The following is a 24,066-nucleotide window of genomic DNA, read 5'->3' as shown; positions in this document are numbered from 1 at the left end:
CTGAATGTAAAATTATTGTACTGAATAACGTAGTGGATATTTGTTTATTCAATTTACCAAATATCAATATAATCATTGTTTATGAAAAATTTTGGTGGCCATGATAGTAGTTAATTCAATGATTGGTAACTAGACTGACGTAAACTGTTCCAATGGACGACCATATTCGGCCGAATTAACGTCCGGCAGATTCGTCCGATCCAACGGCCGAACGGATCGGTTGAGTACGGTTCCAGTGGACGGTTACCCTTGAACAGTGAGTGCAGAGTGATGGTCGCCAAGTTATTAGAGTAATGTTAAAAAAAATAACAATTTTTCCACATACAACCAAAATTTCAATCTGTGTTCTTACGATTTGTTGGAATGTATTATGACTTGAAAATATTTTTTATGGATTTCAAATTAATACCTGGAATAGTGCAGTTTGACCACCCTACATTTTACTTGCAGAAACCTTATTGTACTATACCACTTTATTTTTCCATATAAAACCAAAATTTCCCTTAGTGTTCTTAAAATTTGTCGGAAAATATGACTAAGGCTCAACTCGCACTAAGGCTAGACACACACCAGTTAGTCAAGACAAGACAAAATTAGACACAATACTTCACATAGTTGCTTATGACGCAACACACACAGGTTAGTCATTGCAATTAGACATGTCTTCAAAAGCAACCATGAGAAGTATTATGTCTAATTATGTCTTGTCTTAACTAACTGGTGTGTGCCTACCCTAAGGCTGGTCACACACCGATTAGTCAAGACAAGACTAGTCACATTTAGTCAGAATACTTCACATAGTTGCTTATGGAGTCATGTCTAATTGCAATGACTGATCAGTGTGTGTTGCAGTGTCATAAGCAACTATGTGAAGTATTGTGACTAAACGTGACTAGTCTTGTCTTGACTAATCGGTGTGTGACCAGCCTTAGGGTAGGCACACACCAGTTAGTTAAGACAAGACATAATACTTCACATAGTTGCTTTTGAAGACATGTCTAATTGCAATGATTACATACTAATTGCATCTAATTGCAATGCTCTCCACTAGAGTCGAGTCTCTTGACCTGAGTCGCGTAAGTGTGAGTTGAGCCTTAAGAATATTTTTAATATATTCTAAACCTTCCGGTAGTCGCGCCCTGCTCAATCACACGAGCAGTCGCGTGTTGTATTTTATACAACATCCAATTTTCCAAGTGTTATATATACTCTGTTTACTGTCAAAACATATTAATTAATTGCATAATTAAATTTTCCATCTTCTTGGATATTTCTACGCCCATGAACATTTGGATGATTACCATTTCATAGCCCAATAAGGTACATCAAGCAAAGCCATCAATTCTGTGTTATTTGTTCGTTTACAGTCTTTCCCTATCTTATGCACAGTACGACTTATGCACTATCGCGACTAAATGGCACCTAAAGATTGAACCATTGCTCGGTTGATACTGCAACTCAGTGGAGTGATGGGGGAAAGTTTTGAAATGCATAGGTGACTCATTCACTGACACCACCCCATTCAATAATTTTGTGCAGGAAAAAACTGACACTGTTGTACTTTTTACAACGCGCGACTGCCAGAAGGTTAAGAATATTCTATAACAATATTTAAAATGTTTCTTTGAAGATTTCAATTTATTACCTGGAATAGTGCATTTTTAGTGGCCCACCTTCTACTAACCTTTTCACATACAGCAGATGGAGCGCGTAGGTTATGATCGCATAGATAACTGAAGCGACCACATTAGAAGTGAGTGATTTTTGCTCCGCCAGCAAAAAAGGTTCGCCAGGAGTTGAAGGTGAAGGTAGAAAGGCAGCCAGCAAAAGTACTGTTGTATGTGATACCTAAAACATAAAAATATAAGAGTTGATTGAGATAAATATGATACTGCAATCCTATACTATTAAACGAGCAACTTCTGTTTATATGTTTAGATGTTTGGATGTTTAGCCTATATGTTTGTATTTCACCGGATCTCGAAAACAGCTCTAACGATTCTCACGAAATTCAGAACATAGTAGGTTTATAATATAAAGATTCGATTGCACTAGGTCTCATCCCTGAGAAAACTCGCTGAAGGACATAAAAAGGATAATTATTATTCATCCTAGGAAAAACAGCTGGTAATTATTTCGTCGTCCGTTGGTGATGGAAGTGAGTGAGCGAGTTCATGATTGTGTGTGGGACTGTGTCAAAATTATGACTCAGCTGTTGAACTTTTGTAATAATTCAACCAGGTATTTAGTGCCGGTTGCATAGAAGCCGGGTTATTTCCAATCCTGATTGATTGCAGTAGATCCATCTTTTTGAAATGGTCTTCTCTGATTTGGTTCACGTGAAATTAATCAGGATTGAAATTTAACCGGCTTTTGTGCAACCGGGCCTTTGTGAGGGAAATTTTTGCATTCCTCTGGGAATTAATCTCAATTTACTGTGATTAGATAAAACATTTCTGTATGAACTATGAATGTTATTATAATTTCTTCTTTCGTAATAAATGTTTTATGCCTTTGTAATCCAGAGCAAAGCTCGGTCACCGATATTTAGAAACTAATCGAGCTAATAAAGGTAGATTACAAAAATTAAAACATCGGGGGACCGAGCTTCGCTCTGGAATGTAAAATCATAGACAATTTATGACGATAGATTGAGTTATGATATACAGTATTTATAGTTTATATTTATTTATTTAAATGTTATAAATGTATAAATTTGGGAGAGGAATAACACAAAGTTACCTTTCCTCTCCCTATCATTTTGACAATGTACTTATCGTATAAATGAATGAATTTATTCATTTTTAGTCGTACATTTTTTTAGAGTTCTATGAGAAGGCACAACAGGCTCATGCCCAAGACTGTCCCTTTTCGAATGTATACTACAGTCCAAATCAAAATCCAGGTTAAGCTACTATCACTCATCAAAATAACAGTTTATTCACACTCCAAAAAACAAACACATCATCAATTACAAATAGATACGGTATACTGTGAATTAAATTTAGAATGATTTACTGTGTTTCCTACAATATTTGTTAATTGACCGAGCGAAGTGAGGTCTAAGATTTAAGTCGACGGTTTGGCATTTCTCTTTATGTTTAAATGTTTATATGTTGCGCATTTACGGCGAAACGCGGTAATCGATTTTTATGAAATTTGACAGGTATGTTCCTTTTTAAATTGCGCGTCGACGTATATACAAGGTTTTTGGAAATTTTGCATAACTAGGATAATATAAAAGGAAAAAGGAGCCTCCTTCATACGCCAATATTAGAGTGAAAATCAGACTATAGAATTATTCATCATACATCAGCTGACAAGTGATTACACAGATGTGTGGAGAAGCCAGTCTATTGCTGTATTTCCATAAGGTCTATAGTTTCAATCAGGTACTTGTGGATGAGACTACTGCGTGAGGTCTACTGTTCACAGAACTACTAGTATACTATGTACTATTCTACACTTACAGCATCTAGTTACTATTTTGGACTTTCTGAAGTTAATATGGTTTCTAAAAAAAAAGAAATAAGTTAAGCTAAAATAAGTTATTCTTCTCGTGTAATCAGCTAAGGAATAACCCACACATGCACTCACTCACTTCCATTACAGTATCGACAGAAGACAAAAAGACAAAATTTCCAGCTGTTTTTCCAAGGACGTATTTCTCATTTTAATGTCCTTCAGCAAGTTATCCCAGGGTTGAGACCTAATTTCTATATCATAAACCTACTTTGTTCCAAATTTCGTGAGAGTCGTTAGAGACATGTCCAAGATTCGGTCACATACAGACATATAAACAAAGATATAAACATCTAAACTTATAAACAGAAATTGTTCATTTAATAGTATAGGATATTGACAGTTAAGCAAGTTTGGAAAGCGGTTTGACTTGTTTAAAATAATCTATTATACAGATGGAAATTACTGAGGTATTGCAGCTATTCAAATACTAATGAATTAATTATTATTAATTAAACGAAAATCCAAATTAAATGCTGTAATTCACCCCGAAGACCCGTGCTACTGCAAATATTGACATTCAATTTGGATTTTTGTTAAATAATAATTATTAATTCATTAGCATTTGAATAATTGCAATATCTCAGTAATTTCCATCTGTAGACTGGCTGGCCGCTATGGCTTCGTATAAAATGAGCGCTGCTATACAGAGATTGTTCAGTTTGGTGTAAGGCTAGTTACACACACATCGATTGTTGGTCGTACGATATTTTGCCGTCCTTATAAATTCTATTAGATTGAACAGATGATTTCAAACATATGATGTTTGCCAAGTTCCGTTTAATCTGATAGAATTCATAGTGACGGCAAAATATCGTACGACCAAAAATCGATGTGTGTGTAACTAGCCTAAGGGTAAGCATTCCTGACCGGCAATTGGGAGGTACTAGGTTCGATTCCCGCCCTGACAAATAATTGTTGAATAGTAGCGCTCATCGAATTTCCATCTAGCTGTTTACCCTGTTGTCAATATTTGCAGTAGCAGAAGTCTTCGGGGTGATTTACAGCATTTAATTTGGATTATCGTTTAATAATAATAATAATACTCTATTATATGTTGTTCGTCAAGAAAACATATTTTTCAACGATTAAAATATCATATAGTAACTGTAAAAACCGATCCGGGAATGTTGCGGGGCTTGTAAAGAATCAGCTCTGCCGAATGATAGACAAGGATAGCAAAACCAATGTTAATTAAATACTGTAATATTCATAGTCCATTCAAGGAAAGGTTATAGAGGAAAAGGTAGGGAAGACAATTTTTGACCCCCACGGTTCTGTTTGGGGTAGTAAGGAGGTGAACATATCAAAAGTCCCCACCACCCCCTGTGCTAAGGGGGTGAGGGTGGTTTAAAGGAACCATTTTTTGGTTTCTTGCATAAAACTAAAAAACTATGTATCCTAAGGACATGGCTCTCATACAACAAATTAAAGCTTACATAATTTCCTAAAATATTTATTCTACAACTTTTTTACTATCTCCTCTGGTTTTCGAGAAATCCGCTCTTGAAGGTGTGACATTTAAAAAAATTTGGTGTGGTACACTCACACAACTTTCCTTGCTCATATTTGAAACTACGATCAGACTTTTGTATATCATTATATGTGTATAATTGTTTTCAGAGTACTTTTTCCTTTGTGTGAATTGTGAAATTCGATGATTTTTTTTAGTCGTCATTTTTTTAAAGTCGTCAAAACAGCTGTTCTACAGATGAAATATCTCGACTATGTGTTCTTTTTATGAACTGCACTACCTACCTACCTCATGCACGAGAAGGAGGTTACAAAGTCCATTTCTCAAGGATAGGGTGGACCCCCCATTAGTTTCCCAGAAAGGAGACTCATCCCAGTTAATAGAGCTGATAAATACAGAGTATGAATTTGAAAAAAAATCGGTCAAGTTATTTTGAGAAAATCGTGAAAAACATGGTTTTTTTAGTAATTATCCGACATTTTTCTCAAGTATATTACGGAGCTCCTGCAATTTTCTCAGAAATGAGACTCATGTCAGTTGATAGGGCTTATAAATAGCTATCCATGGTATGAATTTAAAGAAAATTGTTAGAGCCGTTTTCGAGAAAACCATGAATAACATGGTTTTTTAGTGATTATCCGCCATTTTTCACAAGAATATTACGGAGCTCCTGCAATTTTCCCAGAAATGAGACTCATGTCAGTTGATAGGGCTTATAAATAGCTATCCATGGTATGAATTACCAATACCTTAAGTTTAAAATTACACACACACACACACACACACACACACACACACACACACACACACACACACACACACCAACACCGAAAAATCATGTTTTTGGACTCAGGGGACCTTGAAACGTATAGAAAACTTGAAATTAGGGTACCTTAATTTTTTTGGATAGCAATACTTTTCTTATCTATGGTAGTAGGGCAAGGAAAGTAAAAAACACGTTTGCCACCAATTTTTTTCTATTTCAGCTCTTATTTTACGCATTGTTCTCAAGATATGAGCGTGGAAGCAAACTTTTAAACCACCCTCATCCCCTTAGCACATGAGTTAGGACTTGGGACTTTTGATATGTTCTCCTCCGAATTAGTCTCAACAACGCTGCAAAGTCAAAAATTTTGTTTAAAACATTCCTTTGTCAATTGGTCTATTGTTGCAAAAATGGAGATTTCACACTCAACACTAAAGTTGTAGCATAAGGTGTAGGGAAATTCGAAAAAGCGTGAAATTATACATCAAATTGAAGAGAATTTAATGCTCTATTAGCTCATAATCAAAATGGATTTTTCCCATCGATTTTTAAAAAGTTATAAAAGCTAAAATAGAAAGAAATTGGTTGCAAACGTTTTTTTTTTTCAAAAATGTCACAACTTCAAGAGTGGATATCTCGAAAACTAGAGGAGATATAGAAAAAGTTGTAGGATGAATATTGTAGGAAATGAAACATCCCTAAATAATTCAAAATAGCTGAAACTTTACACAATTTCTCTTTATTTTATTTGATGTTCAATTTTCTAGTTTTTCGAAATTCAATTAAAACGTGGACTGCGACCACGCCCCGTTTCGGAAAGCCAATTTTCTGACTCCAGCTGTTAAAAGTCTAGAACTTAGCTAAATCCCGAGCTCGGAAACCGGCTCTAAAAAGATACAACTAAAATCAAAAATAAAATTAATAAATGTTTATTTCACCCAAAAAAAAACTGAAGCTACTCATCAATTACAGAAAATATTAGATAAATTACGATTACATACAATGGTTAGTTACAAAAATTTTTTATTATGTATCCTCTACATGTTTAGTGTTGTTTTCTGTGTGGAAATTGACCTACTCCACTATGGCGTACCATGTTCTAGAGTAGGTTAGTGTAGGTAGAGTAGATAATTCAAATAGGAGAATCGTGATAACTAGTAGTTCTGTGAACAGTAGACCTCGCGCAGTTATGGACCGAAGCCTCCTCTAATTCTGTCCATCAGAGTAAATTCTGTCCTGTCCTGTCGTGTCGGCGAGATATCGGTGTATAAATGACTAATGGCTGTTTGGGTTGTTGTATCGACAATGCTAATTATTCGATGTAAACAGCTATACTACTATCATCAAAAGCTTACCGAGTTGAAAGCAGAGAAAAGTCGGGAGAAAATACTATGCTACTTCAAGTTATCAATTGCATTCCTCACTGCATGCAATTAATAGTCCACACAACAGCTGTGTTTTCAATAAGTTACAATCATTTAGATATTGAATTGCATGCAATTTATAATACACTCGACAGCTGATTCATGATGAATAATTCCATTAGTCTGATTTTTACTCTAATATTGGCGTATGAAGGAGGCTACTTTTCCTTTTATATTATCCTTGAAATGCAAAATGTCCAAAAACCTTGTATATAGGCTACGTCGACACGAAATTGAAAAAGGAACATACCTGTCAAATTTCATGAAAATCTATTACCGAGTTTCGCCGTAAATGCGGAATATATATATAATATAGTATTTTACGTCACAAGTCCGGTAACGATAATTTACCGCATAAGTACGACTGTTTCTGCCCGAAACGTAGTTGATGGCAGAATTATCATACGAATGCGGTAAATACGTTACCGTACAAGTTACGTACAATATTTTTGTCATATTTATCTGAGAAAGAATAATATTGCTGAAAAACAGAAACCATTACCTGCTTATTCTCGAGTTACTGCATTTTATAAACATGACCTAGCCCGTAGCGCCTAGTTCATAACAGACAGTCCCATCGAGCTCAAATAAAATAATAAAGGTCTATATTATAAGATTTCAGATGAGTTCTTATAACTTGAAACTTCTTAGAAGAGTTCTTAAATTATTTGAGTTATTATATTAACATAGGACTATATTAACTATAGAACTAGGAAACCAAAGTTAGTAGACAAACTGTTTACTAACGTTACTATAGTGAGGTCCACGTTATAATGACAGTATTTGATCAACTTTGGTTTTGCTATCCTTGTCTATCATTCGACAAAGCCGGTGGTACTATCCTTTTCTAAGTCCATAACGATGCCAATTATGTTTTTGACAGTGTAGAAATATGATTGATTAATACAGAGAATCGGCATCGCTATTCTTCTATCTTTATATACTGCCATTATAACGTGGACCTCACTATAGGAAACATACTCTCTACAAACTATGATCTCTTTACAGTATAGTATGCTGTAATGAAAATCACATGTTTTTTTGTTCTGCAAACAGCTGTTTACCGGATCGATTTAATGCATGGAAAACAGCTGCAATTGAGTAAGTATGACAAAACCATATAAACATAATAACCCAGTCAATAAAGGTTTTTTCGATCCGAAAATTAAATAAAAGCTGAATCTTTTACCATCGATAGAACCCCCCCAGAGGGTCATTCTCCCAAAAGTCCCAAGAAATCCCCTTGGAGCTTTCCCCCCTAGCCCCCCTCAAAGTTGAAAAATGCAGGTAATCACGGAAAATCAATTATCTCTGTAACCATTGATCGGAAAACTATTATATGCCATTCGATTCGTTACATTATGGACTACAATATTAGTTATATTCATTTTTTCAATAAAATTTAAAGTTTTCTTTATAAAATAATATGTATGTAAAAATTTAGGAGGCTTGCAATTTGATTTTTTTGTTTTCTTCGATTAACTTCAAAGAAAGTAGTTTTAAAGAAAAATGAGCCGGATAATTAATGTAGCCACTGTCATTGCAAATCCATTGATGTATATTGTTATGTATTTGCAATTTGATTTGACGCTGTGGAAGGGGAAACAGTCAACGCGGAACGGCACGGCTGACTCTCTTAGCCATAGTAAACAGCAAACTGGAAATCAATTATCTCTGTAACCATTAATCGGAAAAAATCTATCATATGTCATTCGATTCGTTAAATTGAGGACTACAATATTAGTCGGATTCATTTCCTTAATAAATCGAACAGTTTCCTTGATAAAATAATATAATGTAAAAATTTAGGGGCTTTTCGATTTGATTTTTTTGTTTTCTCCGATTAACTTCGAAGCAAGTAATTTTAAAGAACAATGTGACAAATAATTATTGCAGCCACATTCATTGCGAATCATTGATGTATATTGTTATGTATTTGCAATTCAACTTGACGCTGTGGAAGGGGAAACAGCCGACGCGGCTGACTCCCTTCACCATAGTAAACAGAATAATACTGCTGTCTACATTGCAACTCATTTACACTATGGCGCTCGAAACAATTAATTTTGTCTATTGTTTTGACATGCGCTGTATATAGATTTTCACTTTTCAATATTCTAAAAAATATTACAATTTTCTTGATTTAACCATGCTCATGATAAAAATCAGGATTTCGTTGTTTGCTCACAGAATTTATTATATTAATTTGAAGTGTGCCTTCTCCATACGAGTCAGAGGTAACACAATTTGATAACTTTAGTTTCAGATATTGATGTTTTTCAACGAAGTTTCATGATATATTATGTGTCCGACTCCTTCATCTTATCCTTATTTTGTGAAAAATGAAGATTCAAAATTTCTTTTCATAGCTTTTCTTGTGTTTTATCTTGTTTCATCACTTTTTATAATTTAAACACTTGATAATGGAATGATTATCATCAGATCACGTGAACAAAAAAAAATAAAAGGGTGGGCCTACCTGAGATACTATATGATAACACTGTACTCCTGATAAGTTGAAAATTTTCAAGCTGAAAGTAGATTAATTTGTTGCACATTCGGTTCAAATATTAACAAATGTTACCAAATATTACCAATATTATCACATATAGTGAGAACGAATTACCCTGAAGCTTTCTATTCTCACTTAACATGAAGAGGCAATACCAAGACAGAATCGCAGTTCCGTTCAAATCATTATTATCAGAGCTTTCAAATTGATGCTATGTAACTATGGATGTTATCCCCATCTCACAATTTCCCTATTTATCCTTATCCTGATTCAGAATAAAGTAGTTAATCTCTATAATCACAAAAATCAATGTACAGTACCTATAATAAATAGTAAAAATAACAAAATTTCTAGTAATAATGCAACTTTTTCTAGGTACGAATTTCAAGGCTCATAAAATGACTTTTTCTCATTCACAGGCAGAAATTCCAATGATCATCATAATAGTAATTTAATGAGAATTGTTTGTATTGTACATTGTTCGACGTAAGATAAGCTACATCTTTAAGGTAATCAACGTATTTAGATTATCATGTTTATGAATGAAAGCGAGACTGTGATAGAAGATTAGTCAAACTGAAATATAAACATTATATACAATGCATATTTCTGATCAACTATAATTACAAATGATAGTATCAAGTCGAAATGAATTGAGCAACTGAATTTCAAAGTTACTATCCACTGTTCAAATCGCACTGTGATTTTCCTTTCCAAATGGAAATTTGCATATTCAAAATATCCAAATGGATTGAATTGCCTCACTCTTCAACGTAACAATTATTGTAAAAAAACCAGTGGAATGTGAACGTCATCCAAATAGCATTTGAATTTCAATTTTCAGATCATGAAATTCATAAGAAACTAACTCTTGAGAGAATAGTGATGAATTGCAAACAGTGCAAGTAACATTGATACAAAGCGATACAATAAAAATCAACATCGATTAATTTAATACTGGACTTATCAAATTTATATAACCGTTAATTTATATTATTTATAAAGCTTATAAAATGTAAACCAACATTTTAAATTTTCTCTACTGTTGCAAAACATCGATAGAAAATAGAAGAGCCCATTATAAGCACAATATACTTGTGTACTAGAATTCACTTGAAATAACTCTTCACTTCAACCCTTCAATGATCACAATGAACTAGAATGGTATAAAAACCATGAAATTGATAATCAGGTACAATTTTCAAATAGCTTCACCCAACTGAATCTGTGAATGCTAAGTCATAAGAAATCATGTTCAATAGATTTAATTTGAATACTTCAAATAGAAAATGATCTATTCTTTTGGTGCCCTAATCAAAATCAATTTCAATCAACATTAATCGACATAGAGAGAAGCTTCTGCCAACCTTGTGTAATGAATGACAAGATGCGAGTGGAGGTGAAAAATCGATATGCTAACAAAAATAATAGAAGATGATGAATCATCTTTCAAATAATCTTATACGGTAGGGTACTTTGTGGTTAAATGTGAAACACTTTCATGATTTTCCTACCTTTTATGCATGCTTACTCTTCCATAATTTGTATGTTTGCATGGCTTTCATCTTTAGAATCTACTGAATTTTCATATTGGACTGTCTAAATAATGTAGATTCAACTAGTAAGAACGGAAGATAAGCTACTTTACAGAGAGAATCATAGAGAGTTTCAACTCAACAAGCCCAATGTATAAATTTTTTTATGCCTCAGCTGTCATATATTTGGCTCAACTAAAGGTATATTAACAACCTGGCTTGGAGAATATTAACTGTAGAAAACAGCAAACACTGCACACTATGATTTTTCAGGAAATTGCCACTGTTAACACTATTGTAATCTATGAATAATCTCAGTTTTTGACATTCATAACTTATGATAAATTTTAGCATAGAATTATGATCATACACACATATTTTAAATATGTATTATATTATGTAATAGTATGAATATTTTATCGGTTGCAAACAATAGACTATCTTTGTCTGTCATAGAATGTATGATTTAGCACATATATAACAGCAAAATGATTTTAGAGAATTAAAATGTGAAAAATTAGTTTCATCGCATGTCAAAACAATAGACAAAATTGATTGTTTCGAGCGCCATAGTGTGAATAAGATGCAACTTAGAAAGCAGTAGGCCTACTACTGTATTTTACTGTTTACTATGGTGAAGAGAGTCAGCCACGCCGTACCGCGTCAACTGTTTCCCCTTCCACAGCGTCAAAACGAATCGCAAATACATAACAATATACATCAATGGATTCGCAATGAATGTGGCTACATTAATTATTTGTCTAATTTTCTTTAGATTATTTGCTTTGAAGTTAATCGGAAAAAACAAAAATCAAATCAAAAAAACCCTAAATTTTTACATATTATATATTATTTTATCAAGGAAACTGTTTGATTTATTGAGGAAATGAATACGACTTATATTCTAGTCCATAATGTAACGAATCGAATGACATATGATAGATTTTTCTCCGATTAATGGTTACAGAGATAATTGATTTCCAGTTTGCTGTTTACTATGGCTAAGAGAGTCAGCCACGCCGTTCCGCGTCGACTGTTTCCCCTTCCACAGCGTCAAATCGAATCGCAAATACATAACAATATACATCAATGGATTTGCAATGACAGTGACTACATTAATTATTTGGCTCATTTTCCTTTAAAACTACTTGTTTCAAAGTTAATTGAAGAAAACAAAAAAATCAAATCACAAACCCCCTAAATTTTTACATATATATTATTTTATCAAGAAAACTGTTAATTTTATTGGAGAAATGAATATAACTAATATTGTAGTCCATAATGTAACGAAACGAATGGCATATAATATAACTGTTTTCGATCAATGGGTACAGAGATAATTGATTTCCCGTGTTTACCTGCATTTTTCATGTTTTAGGGGGTTGGGGCGGAAAGCTCCAAGGGGATTTCTTGGGACTTTTGGGAGAATGACCCTCTGGGTGGGTTCTAACGATGGTGGGAAATTCAGCTTTTATTTAATTTTCGGATCGAAAAAACCTTTATTGACTGGGCTACATGCATGAGAAGGAGGTTACTAAGTCCATTTTTCAAGGATGGGTTGGACCCCCCATTAGTTTCCCAGAAAGGAGACTCAAGCCAGTTGATAGAGCTGATAAATAACTATACAGCATATTTAATTTTCGGATCAAAACTGCTTTTTTGGACCTTCATTGACTGGGCTAAAAGGAAAAAGTACTCTGAAAACAATTATATATATAGATATACAGTAGTCTGATCGTAGTTTCAATAATATGTAGCTGCCTATCTTCATTATGTTATTCCCCTAAATTATTCTCTTTTAAGAATGGGGCTTACAGTTCAATGAGTAAGGAAAGTTGTGTGAGTGCCCCACACCAGATTTTTTTATAGCACTATAGCACTACAGCCCAATATGAGCTTTGGCCGCCTCCACTACAGCTCTACGGTTCTCTGTTATAATTGTCTCCATCCTCCTAACCTAACCCTTCTTTAACTGGACATCCTGGACATCCAATATTTTCCTCATACTAATAAATAATACCTGTAGTGAGGTGCACGTTATAATGACAGTGTGTGATCAGCAATGGTATTGATATCCTTGTCTATCATTCAACAAAGCTAATAGCGCTATCTCTTTCTCGATTTGCTCATACTATTTTCCTCATACTAATAAATAATACCCATAGTCAGGTCCACGTTATAATGACAGTGTTTGATTATAGCAATGGTATTGATATCCTTGTCTATCATTCAACAAAGCGGATAGCGCTATCTCTTTCTCGTTTTGCTCTGTTGCCAGATCGGCAACAATACAATAATACAATAATTTCCAGCATAATACAATTTTCAATAAAAAGAAGATAGAAATTATGAGAAAATAATAAGTATTATAAAAATAGCCAATTATAATATAATGAGAATGAAATAAGATGAAAAATTCCTTTGACTTTGGTGAATTTACTCACTATTGAAAAATTACATGTAATTAGAATGAAGGAAATTTTGATTTTTTGATAATATTATTAATACCCACTAATTGAAAATTAATGCAAGATAAATAAGTAACTGCATGGTATAGTTTTATGTGTAGTTGAGAAGTTGGTATTGTGGTAATTATTCATACTAAATAAAAAAACTAAGAAATTGTCAAAAACCATAGATTAGAAAGGCCGGTTTCGGTTGTTACAACTTTTTCAATCTCTGATAAAGTACCGCTTTGATAAACTCTGAGTTTTTCAGAGATTGACAACAGTGTTACAACCGAAACCGGTCTTTCTAATCTGTGGTTTTTGACAATTCCTTAGTCTTTTTATTTAACTGGTATAGAATTGTAAAGAATTTTATCTTTTATAGGCCTTACACCAGAGCAGACGAGCAGCCTTACACCTCTGAGTAGGCTATTTTTAGTGGTTTTATTAGGAGTAGTATACCTTAATCAGGCTTATTTATTTATTTATTTATATCACATTGTGTACAAATACTTAACATGAGGAAAGGAACAACAGGCTCATGCCCAAAACTGTCCCATTTTCAATTCATACTATAGGTCTACTGTCCAAATCAAAATGTTGGCAATGTCACTTTCACTTTTCCTAGGGTTGTCAACTTTTATTTCACATTTTTAAATCATTCTTTGTTATTTTGTATTATATTTGTTTGTGAAATAAATGAATATGTTTTTATAAATTATTTATTAAGTAGAGCAACCAATACAATAGTCGGAAAAGACTCAGAAAATCTGGGAGAAGACTCGGGAATCTGGAAACAGATTAGCAAAATTTTTTCCTGTTCAGGAGATATGACCACTTGAATATGTTGAAAAACGCAAATTGGTCAGTACATTATTTTGCTCATTTTTTCGGGAGAGAGAAATCATTATCAACTGTGCCTTCTTGTGCTCCTTGATATCAGGAACTAGAATCTGCAATCGAATTATCAAAACTCTTTCCCGTTCAGGAGATATGACCACTTGAATATGTTGAAAAACGCAAATTGGTCAGTATGCCTACATCATTTTTGTCTTTTTTTCGGGAGAAGAAAAGGCAATAGACCTGCCAACTATGCCATCTTATGCTCCTTGATGCCAGGAATTTGAAACTGCAATCGGATTATCAAAATTCTTTCCGGTTCAGGAGATATGACAACTTGAATATGTTGAAAAATGCAAATTGATCAGTACATTATTTTTAGAATTTTTTCAGGAGGAAAAAATTTCATTAAGCCTACTAACTTTGCCTTCTTATGTTCCTTGATGCCAGGAATTCGAATCTGCAAAATTCTTTCCCGTTCAGGAGATATGACCACTTGAATATGTTGAAGAACGCAAATTGGTCAGTATGCCTACATCATTTTTGTCTTTTTTTCGGGAGAAGAAAAGGCAATAGGCCTGCCAACTATGCCATCTTATGCTCCTTTATGCCAGGAATTGGAAACTGCAATCGGATTATCAAAATTCTTTCCCGTTCAGGAGATATGACCACTTGGATATGTTGAAAAACGCAAATTGGTCAGTAGGCCTACATCATTTTTGTCTTTTTTTCGGGAGAAGAAAAAGTAATAGGCCTACCAACTGTGCCTTCTTATATGCTCCTTGATGCAAGGAATTTGAAACTGCAATCGGATTATCAAAATTCTTTCCCGTTTAGGAGATATGACCACTTGAATATGTTGAAAAACGCTAATTGGTCAGTACGGTACATTTTTTTCTTTTTTTTTCTGGAAGCTAAATCAAATTGATTATAAAATCAATTGAGTAGAATAGAATTGAATAGAATTTAATCAATTGGATTTAGCTTCCAGAAAAAATAAGAAAAAAGTACTTCTATTCTTCTATTCTTGCTCCGCTCTTCTGCAGCTCTGAAAAAGCATTACAGGAAATCTATCATTAGGTAGTTTAATTATGAAATATTGTGAAATATTTCTTCTATACTTGGTTTTGAAGCATCTAAATTTAAAAATCTACTTTGTAGAAATAATTAAGGACTGGAAATGTTGTGAATTGAAGAACTACAAGACTTAACCTATTTCGGATTATGTGTTACTTAAATTTGGGAGAGGAATAGCACAAGGTTACCTTATTTTTGCTCTCCCTATCATTTTGTTTATGCACTCATTGTATGAATTAATAAATGAATTAAACTTACTTCTCTTATAAGTCTCGTTCATCTTCCGAGTTGACGAATCATCGCCGTGTGTACGCCCTACTCCCAGCAGTATATCAGTAACCGTTGCTATAACCAATATCAGTCCAAGGATTGCAAGTAAGTAGCTGTAGAAATACAATATTAAAATTATTATACATGGCACTTGAAATTAATATACAGTCGGTATCATATATAATTCGAATTTAAAACTATGATATCATTTTTTATATTTCCAATTGACTAAGCGAAGTGAGGTCTAAGATTCAAGTCTATGGCTTTTGCATTTTTTATGTTTATATGTTGCGCATTTACGGAGAAACGCTGAGATAGATTTTCATGAAATTTGACAGGTATGTTCCTCTTTAAATTGCGCGTCGACGTATATACAAGGTTTTTGGAAATTTTGCATTTCAAGGATAATATAAAAGGAAAAAGGAGCCTCTTTCATACGCCAAATTACCGTAAAAATCAGACTTTAGAATTATTCATCATGAATCAGCTGTCGAGAGGATTATGAATTGCATGCAATGACGCATGCAATGCAATATCCCAATGTAACTTAGTGAAAAAACAGCTGTTGTGTGGACTATTAATAGCATGCAATTGATAACTGAAGTACGATAGCATAGTATTTTCTCCCGACTTTTCTCTGCTTTCAACTCGGTAAGCTTTTGATGATACTGTAGTAGCATAGTTGTTTCAACAAATTATCAGCATTCTAACTAGTAGTTCTGTGAACAATAGACCTCACGCAGTATTCTCATCCACAAGTACCTGATTGAAACTATAGACCTTATGGAAATACAGCAATAGACTGGCTTCTCCACACATCTGTGTAATCACTTGTCAGCTGATTTATGATGTATAATTCTATAGTCTGATTTTTACTCTAATATTGGCGTATGAAGGAGGCTCCTTTTTCCTTTTATATCATCCTTGAAATGCAAAATTTCCAAAAACCTTGTATATACAAGTTTGATTACGAGTTTGTGTTTCTTGAATAGTTCCAAATTTTCTCAAATAACTCAATATTATCCGTTACAAGTGGTAATTGAGTGGGATATTTCTAATTAATTTCTCAATTCAAGCCATCTAAATTCAAAATTTATAGTTTTAATGTTTATTTCGGACCAAAATTTTATAAAAATTGTACACGTGAAATTTTAACCTTATCTTGGACTTTGTCACCTATAATTTTGGAATAAAAATAGCACAAGGACTACCTTATTATTTCATCTGCCAATGTTATCACATTAGTGTCATTTGCATTGTAAATAAATAAAATAAAAAATAAAAATATACGTCGACAAGCAATTTAAAAAGTAACCTGTCAAATTTCATGAAATTTTATTCACACGTTTCGCCGTAAATGCGCAACATATAAACATTTAAACATTGAATCTCAGCCCTCACTTCGCTTGGTCAAAAATTTATTTTTTTAAAAGTAAAAATATAAATTTCAGAACCCTTTAGAAAGAAAAAGAGGGAGAAGTAGGTAGAAGATGCAGAGGTATAATGACTAGATTTATAATGTGATAAATAATTTTAAAAGGAACTGAGATATATATTTTTATTTATATTAAAAGTAACCCTAAAAAGGACAATTCAAATTCAAATTCAAATTTATTGATTCTCAAAAAAATATACAACACTTCCAAGACAATATATATATATATATATATATATATATATATATATATATATATATATATATATATATATATATATAAGAATCTACACCTGCAAAGAAACCCTGTGCGCAGGTGTGAGTTGCAATATAAATGTTTTTCAAAAATATTTAACAAAAATGATCCAAAACAAATTTCTTGAAAAAAAATACAGAATAAAAAGTAGTACTTAATAATAAAGAGGATACTAAAAATAAAGGAACGGAAGGAGAAAAGACGGAAAAGGCCAAGAAGAAAAAAGAAGACGAAGAAGAAGGAGAATGAAGAAGAAGAGAAAGGTAAGAGGTAGGTAAGTCAACTGCAACCATGGAGTAGACGAAAATTAATTTATTTAAAACAATTTTTCCTCGATTTAATTTGCTATTATCCATTTATCTATGTCTGATCTAAGCCTTTGGTTTATGTTTGTTTTTTCAAGAATATTTAAGGGAATGTGGTTTATTAATTTATTGGAAATATAGGAAAACTGTCTCCTACACACATTCAAGTCCATTCTGACAAATTGGAAAATGTCTCGCGCGGGGCGCAAGCCCAAAAGAGATTCTCGAGGTTCAAATAAATTTTTATTTTTTATAATATATAGTACCAAATTTTTTATGAAAAGTTGTCGAACTGTTAAAACCTTGAACTCCCTGAATAAATCTTTTGTTGGAAAAAGTCTGGGTTTGCCTAGAATAGTTTTTAAAAGATGTTTTTGAATAATGAAAAGTTTTGTGAAATGCGCATTCAAAGCTCCCCCCCCCAAAGCCCGTATGCCATATTGAAAAGCGGATTGATCATACGAATAATAGATTAGTTTAGCTTTTTTTTATATTGCTCAGTAAATAGCAATATAAAACAATAAAAAGCTATACAAGGTACCCTACATTGGATTGTATTGTACTGTTCCTGTAGGCTTACCACATGATATAGAATCCGGCAAATTTTTCAGGTCCCGTATAACGGTCTGAGAACTCCTTATGAGGATTGTAGCACATGATATCGCTCAGGGAGACTTGGAAATGAATCTGGCTCTCTGCGGAGAGACTATTTAGGGCTTCATTCAGCTCTGATTGGATCTCCAACGGACGGCAGGAGGCCGGTAGACACAGGCCCCAATGCAGACGGTCTCTCCGCTGTTTACTTGCATCTGGATTGGGCTGAACAGAAAAATATTATTTAAAATATTTAGGCATGAAATAATAGACATTATTGACCGAACGAAGTGAGGTCTAAGATTCAAGTCGACGGTTTGGCTTTTCTCTTAATGTTCAAATTTTTGAATGTTCAAATGTTTATATGTTGTGCATTTACGGCGAAATGCGGTAATAGATTTTCATGAAATTTGGCAGGTATGTTCCTTTCTAAATTGCTCATCAACGTATAGGCTATACAAGGTTTTTGAAAATTTTGCATTTCAAGGATAATATAAAAGGAAAAAGGAGCCTCCTTCATACGCCAATATTAGAGTAAAAATCAGACCATAGAATTATTCATCATAAATCAGCTGACAAGTGATTACACAGATGTGTGGAGAAGCCAGTCTATTACTGTCGTATTTGTATAAGGTCTATAGTTCCAATCAAATACATTAAAGAGGTATCTTCAAGCTAGGTTTACACCAAAGTTATTAGCAAAATGGTAATAACTTAATCCTTATAGATTCTATTGGATTAACGGAAGTTGACAAACACATATGTTCATCATGTGTATGATAAGTTATGTTCAATCTAATATAATCTAAAAGGATTGAGTTCTTAACATTTTTTGAATAAATTTGGTCTAATCGCAGCTTTAAGGTCTTTGGTTTCAATATTTTGTTTTGCAGTCATGGTATTATTATGCGTGCCCATCAGTATCAATATTCTCACATTCGAAAAAAACTAATTTAATAGGTGAATAAGAATAAACAAATGAAATAAATAATGCTGGAGAAATTATAATATTTTTGATTCTAAAAAATTAATTTTCATCAGATAGAAAGATCATCACGGAACTGGATGAATTATATCACATGAAATACAAATTCAAACGTGAACTGAGTTTGTTAAAATTTAAAACAGTTGACATCTGGTACTTGTGGATGAGAATACTGCGTGAAGTCTACTGTTCACAGAGCTACTAGTATAACTATATAAATAGCATACATTAAATAGGTACCGTACCATTCAACAGACATCAAATATTTGTTCTATATTTATTCATCAATTTGTAAGAAATCAATTATCATTGACCGAACGTAGTGAGGTGTATATGTATGTTTCAACTCTATTTGCTTTTGTCTGTCAGTATGTAATGAAATATTTTTTCAATTAATTATTAAATCTATATTGTTAAAATACGATCTGGCAACAGAGCAAAGCGGGAAAGAGATAGCGCTATCCGCATGGTTGAATGAGAGACAAGGATAGCAATACAATTGCTAGTCAAACACTGCCATTATAACGTTTGCCTCATCACTATATATTCATGTATCAATTTATAACTCAAATTTATTTCGTCTAGTTATTTGTAATTTCATGGTGAATAAATTGAAATTTGATAAATAAATTGATTTGGAATTCGAGTATTAGAATAATGATAGTCTATCATAGATGATTAAACAAAATAGTTTACAATAATATAGGAGAATAATACGGTAACGGTACCTAATTATTTATCTTAGATAGCTGTTGATGTCAGAGTTATTCTACTATAGTAGTTCTGTGAACAGTAGACCTCACGCAGTTTTCTCATCCACAAGTATCTGATGTCACCTGTTCTTGTTGATTCACAAATTCACAGTTGAATCATAATTTAATCTTAAAACTGTCATTTGTTTGTTTTCTCTAAGATCAAAAACTCACTTATGTTAATTAACTCAGTTCACGTTTGAATTTGTATCCCATATGATAATTTATCCAGTTTTGTGATAATCTTTCCATCTGATGAACATATTTCTCAACTATTTTAAAATTAATTTTTCTCAATCAAGAATATTTAATATCTGCGGCATTATTCTTTTTTTTCTAACTAGTAGTTCTGTAAACAGTAGACCTCACGCAGTATTCTCATCCACAAGTACCTGATTGAAACTATAGACCTTATGGAAATACAGCAATAGACTGGCTTCTCCACACATCTGTGTAATCACTTATCAGCTGATTTATGATGAATAATTCTATAGTCTGATTTTTACTCTAATATTGGCGTATGAAGGAGGCTCCTTTTTCCTTTTATATCATCCTTGAAATGCTAAATTCCCAAAAACCTTGTATATACGTCAACGCGTAATTTAAAAAGGAACATGCGGCATTAATAATTTTTTTCAATCACCTATCAAATTTGTTTTTCAATTGTGAGAATATTGATACTGATGGGCACGCATCATAAAAAATATTGAAACCCTACCGACAGAAATCCGTGTAATGCATGCAATGAATAATCCACTTGTCAGCTGATTGATTATGAATAATATCTATAGTCTGATTAATCCTATCTTCAGAGTAGATGATATACATAGTGATATCATAGTATAGAGGAATTCCTTTTCTTTTAATATTATCCTTAAAATGCAAAATTTCAAAAAACCTTGTGTATACATCGACGCGCAGTTGAAGAAGGAATATTCCTGCCAAATCTCATCTAGTTCTATCAACGCGTTTGACCGTAATCGCTGCGTTCGTAAAAGCAAATCGAGTTGAAACATAGACCTCACTAGGTTCGGTCAATAAAAATATCATAGATATCATGATTTAAATGGTTTGTGATCAATAATACGGTACCTAACTAGTAGCTCTGTGAACAGTAGACCTCACGCAGTATTCTCATCCACAAGTACCTCATTGAAACTATAGACCTTATGGAAATACAGCAATAGACTGGCTTCTCCACACATCTGTGTAATTACTTGTCAGCTGATTTATGATGAATAATTTTATAGTCTGATTTTTACACTAATATTGGCGTATGAAGGAGGCTCCTTTTTCCTTTTATATCATCCTTGAAATGCAAAATTTCCAAAAACCTTGTATATATGTCGACGTGCAATTAAAAAAGGAACATATCTGTCAAATTTCATGATAATCTATTACCGCGTTTCGCCGTAAATGCGCAACATATAAACATATGAACATTTAACAGAGAAATGCCAAACCGTCGACTTGAATCTTAGACCTCACTTCGTTCGGTCAACAAGTAACACCGTGTCTGAACTACAACAGAGTTACAATAAATAATGAATAAATAAATAATAAATAATGAAAATAACATTCACCTACCTTCATCTTTTCCCATATTGGTAAACTCGATGTTCTATCATCCTCTTCAAATCCTCTAGAGTAGTTACCGTCGTCGAATGTGGGGAATATTTTCGAAAATGGTTGGAACCTGATGGTTGGTACACAGAATTGGGGCTGCACAGGTCCCCGAGTCGCCATGCATGAGTCAAAGTGACCCAACTGGTGGATGTCGCCTGCTACGAGACCGTTAGGGGCTAGGGTGCTTGCATCCAGCACTGGAAATCCAAAACAAACCCAATTAGAATTCAAACATCGAATTGGATAAACTAATTGATAGAGCTTCAATTTTTAATAACAATAAATTTTTAATATCACACAATGGGTGTTTACATTTAAAATAATCAAGCTACAACCCCTAAGTCAACCCCTTATGAGCGGTTGAAATTCAGTTGTACGTCAAAAGGTAGAGTATTTGACAATAACTTATCCTGAAAGTTACAGTATTAGATCTACAACGACAGTCTCCAATTTATTGAAGGGTTCCCATACATATGACTCACCAGGACCTCCTAAATACCGGACCTGCGCCTGTGTGAAAATTTAGGTATAATGGCGCCGATATTTGGTGGGGTCTCAACTCAGCTGACACTGATATGTTGTCATCAGTTTTTAGTATTTAGTTGTAGTAAAGTGAAGTTTGTTTACAAATGTATACAAATCGAAAAACTTTGAAAAATATCACGAGTAGAAAGTTTATTTTTAGCCTTTGCACAGCTGTTCATTCTCGTTCAAAGTAATTAAGCAAGAAATTATATTTTTCAATAATTTCATAATGAATTTGAATTATAAGGGTGAAATATTTTGTTAATTAATTAATAATTCTACCTTGTGAAAGATGATCTGACAACAGATCAAAGCGAGAAAGAGATAGCGCCATCAGCTTTGTTGAATGATAGACAAGGATATAGCAATACCATTGCTAATCAAACACTGCCATTATAACGTGGACCTCACTATAGCATGGTGTAACAACCGAAACCGGTTTCTCTAAGTACCATCAATAAATCTTTGGTTTTTGACAATTTCTAGGTATTTTTCACCAGTGTTGCAAGGAAGACACAATACTAGAGATATTTCAATCATTTAGCACCAAATATTATATAATCTACTTCCTGCAAACTTTAAACAGATTAATCATCCTAGAAAGTTCAAAACAATAGTATACAATTGGTTGATGAGCAAAGGAAGACAGAACATAGAAAACATTACAAAACATTATCACATTATTTAAACATTAGAAACATATAACATTAAAACATTATGTTCTCTATTAACATAGGAAACATAAATAACAACTAACCACCTAATGACTTACTAATTAATAATACGCACACAAATTAACAAAACCTACTCTAGAACATGGTACGCCATAGTGGAGTAGGTCAATTTCCACACAGAAAAAACTAAACAAGTAGAGGATACATTAAAACAATTTTTTGTAACTAACTATTGTATGTAATATTGTAATTTATCTAATATTTTGTGTAATTGATGTTGTAGTTTTAGTTTTTTTTTTTGAAATAACATTTATTTATTTATTTTATTTAATATGGATAATTACCACAATATCAACTCCTCAACTACACAAAAAGAATAATGCTGTACTTACTTTGAACAGCCCATAGTGTAAGATTCGCCAAATGCTGTTTGTAGACTGAAGATTGCTCTCTGCATAGAGTATTGTTGACTGGACTCGGAGAAAACCCCCACAAAGCTTTTGTCAAAGGTTTAGCAACCCACAATTCACATCTCACTAGTTTCGTTTCCAAAATCCATAATAAAACAACAGTTGTTTGTAGAATCACTATCAGTTTTCCCATGTTGTACAGCTATACTTTTCTATGAATTTAATCAATTGTTTTTCAGATAATTGTTATTCCAATGACCTACTCAATTGAATAGAATAATAAAATATTCCCCAAACATTTACATTCACTTTTATTTGTCTATTAAACATACATCGTTGCTCTATCCACATTCGGCTGTCAGACAAACTTATGTTCTCCTGACCGAAGATTACACAACTTCTCAAAGAATTTGGAAATATACAGTGTATATATCTAGGCATTTGAGACTCATGAGCTATATATTTGTTGTGTAGGCTATCAGCCATACGCTGTCTGTCTGTCTGTAGTTTTCTGCTCGTAAGCAGGTCCTTCTATATGGCAGCAGCCCTCCAATAAATAAATAAATATCTACATCTTAAGGCTGTGCAAAGGCTAAACATAAACTTTCTATTATTGGTGATATTTTTCAAAGTTTTT

The 24,066-nt window shown here is 33.2% G+C and overlaps 1 protein-coding gene across 1 annotated transcript; it reads right to left on the bottom strand.

Moving 5' to 3' along the window:
* Positions 1–1,478: 1,478 nt before the first annotated feature.
* Positions 1,479–23,854, bottom strand: LOC120355653. Its single transcript, XM_039444264.1, has 5 exons — positions 23,412–23,854; positions 21,782–22,017; positions 18,444–18,682; positions 15,856–15,980; positions 1,479–1,848 (listed from the first exon to the last, which is right to left on the bottom strand). The coding sequence occupies exons 1-5, from the start codon at positions 23,620–23,622 to the stop codon at positions 1,748–1,750; spliced, it is 912 nt and encodes a 303-aa protein (XP_039300198.1). The 5' UTR covers positions 23,623–23,854; the 3' UTR covers positions 1,479–1,747.
* Positions 23,855–24,066: the final 212 nt, after the last annotated feature.

Source organism: Nilaparvata lugens, unplaced genomic scaffold (assembly GCF_014356525.2).
Source record: "Nilaparvata lugens isolate BPH unplaced genomic scaffold, ASM1435652v1 scaffold3942, whole genome shotgun sequence".
Classification (NCBI taxonomy): domain Eukaryota; kingdom Metazoa; phylum Arthropoda; class Insecta; order Hemiptera; family Delphacidae; genus Nilaparvata; species Nilaparvata lugens.
Note: the sequence above shows the minus strand (reverse complement) of the source record. Positions and strands in the feature narration are given on the sequence as shown.

Excerpts from the sequence above, each read along its gene's own strand:
- LOC120355653 (XM_039444264.1), bottom strand. The coding sequence starts at position 23,622 with ATGGGAAAACTGATAGTGATTCTACAAACAACTGTTGTTTTATTATGG. Across the intron at positions 22,018-23,411 it reads TACACTATGGGCTGTTCAAA|TGCTGGATGCAAGCACCCTA; the intron begins GTAAGTACAGCA and ends TTGGATTTCCAG. Across the intron at positions 18,683-21,781 it reads CAATATGGGAAAAGATGAAG|CCCAATCCAGATGCAAGTAA; the intron begins GTAGGTGAATGT and ends TTTTCTGTTCAG.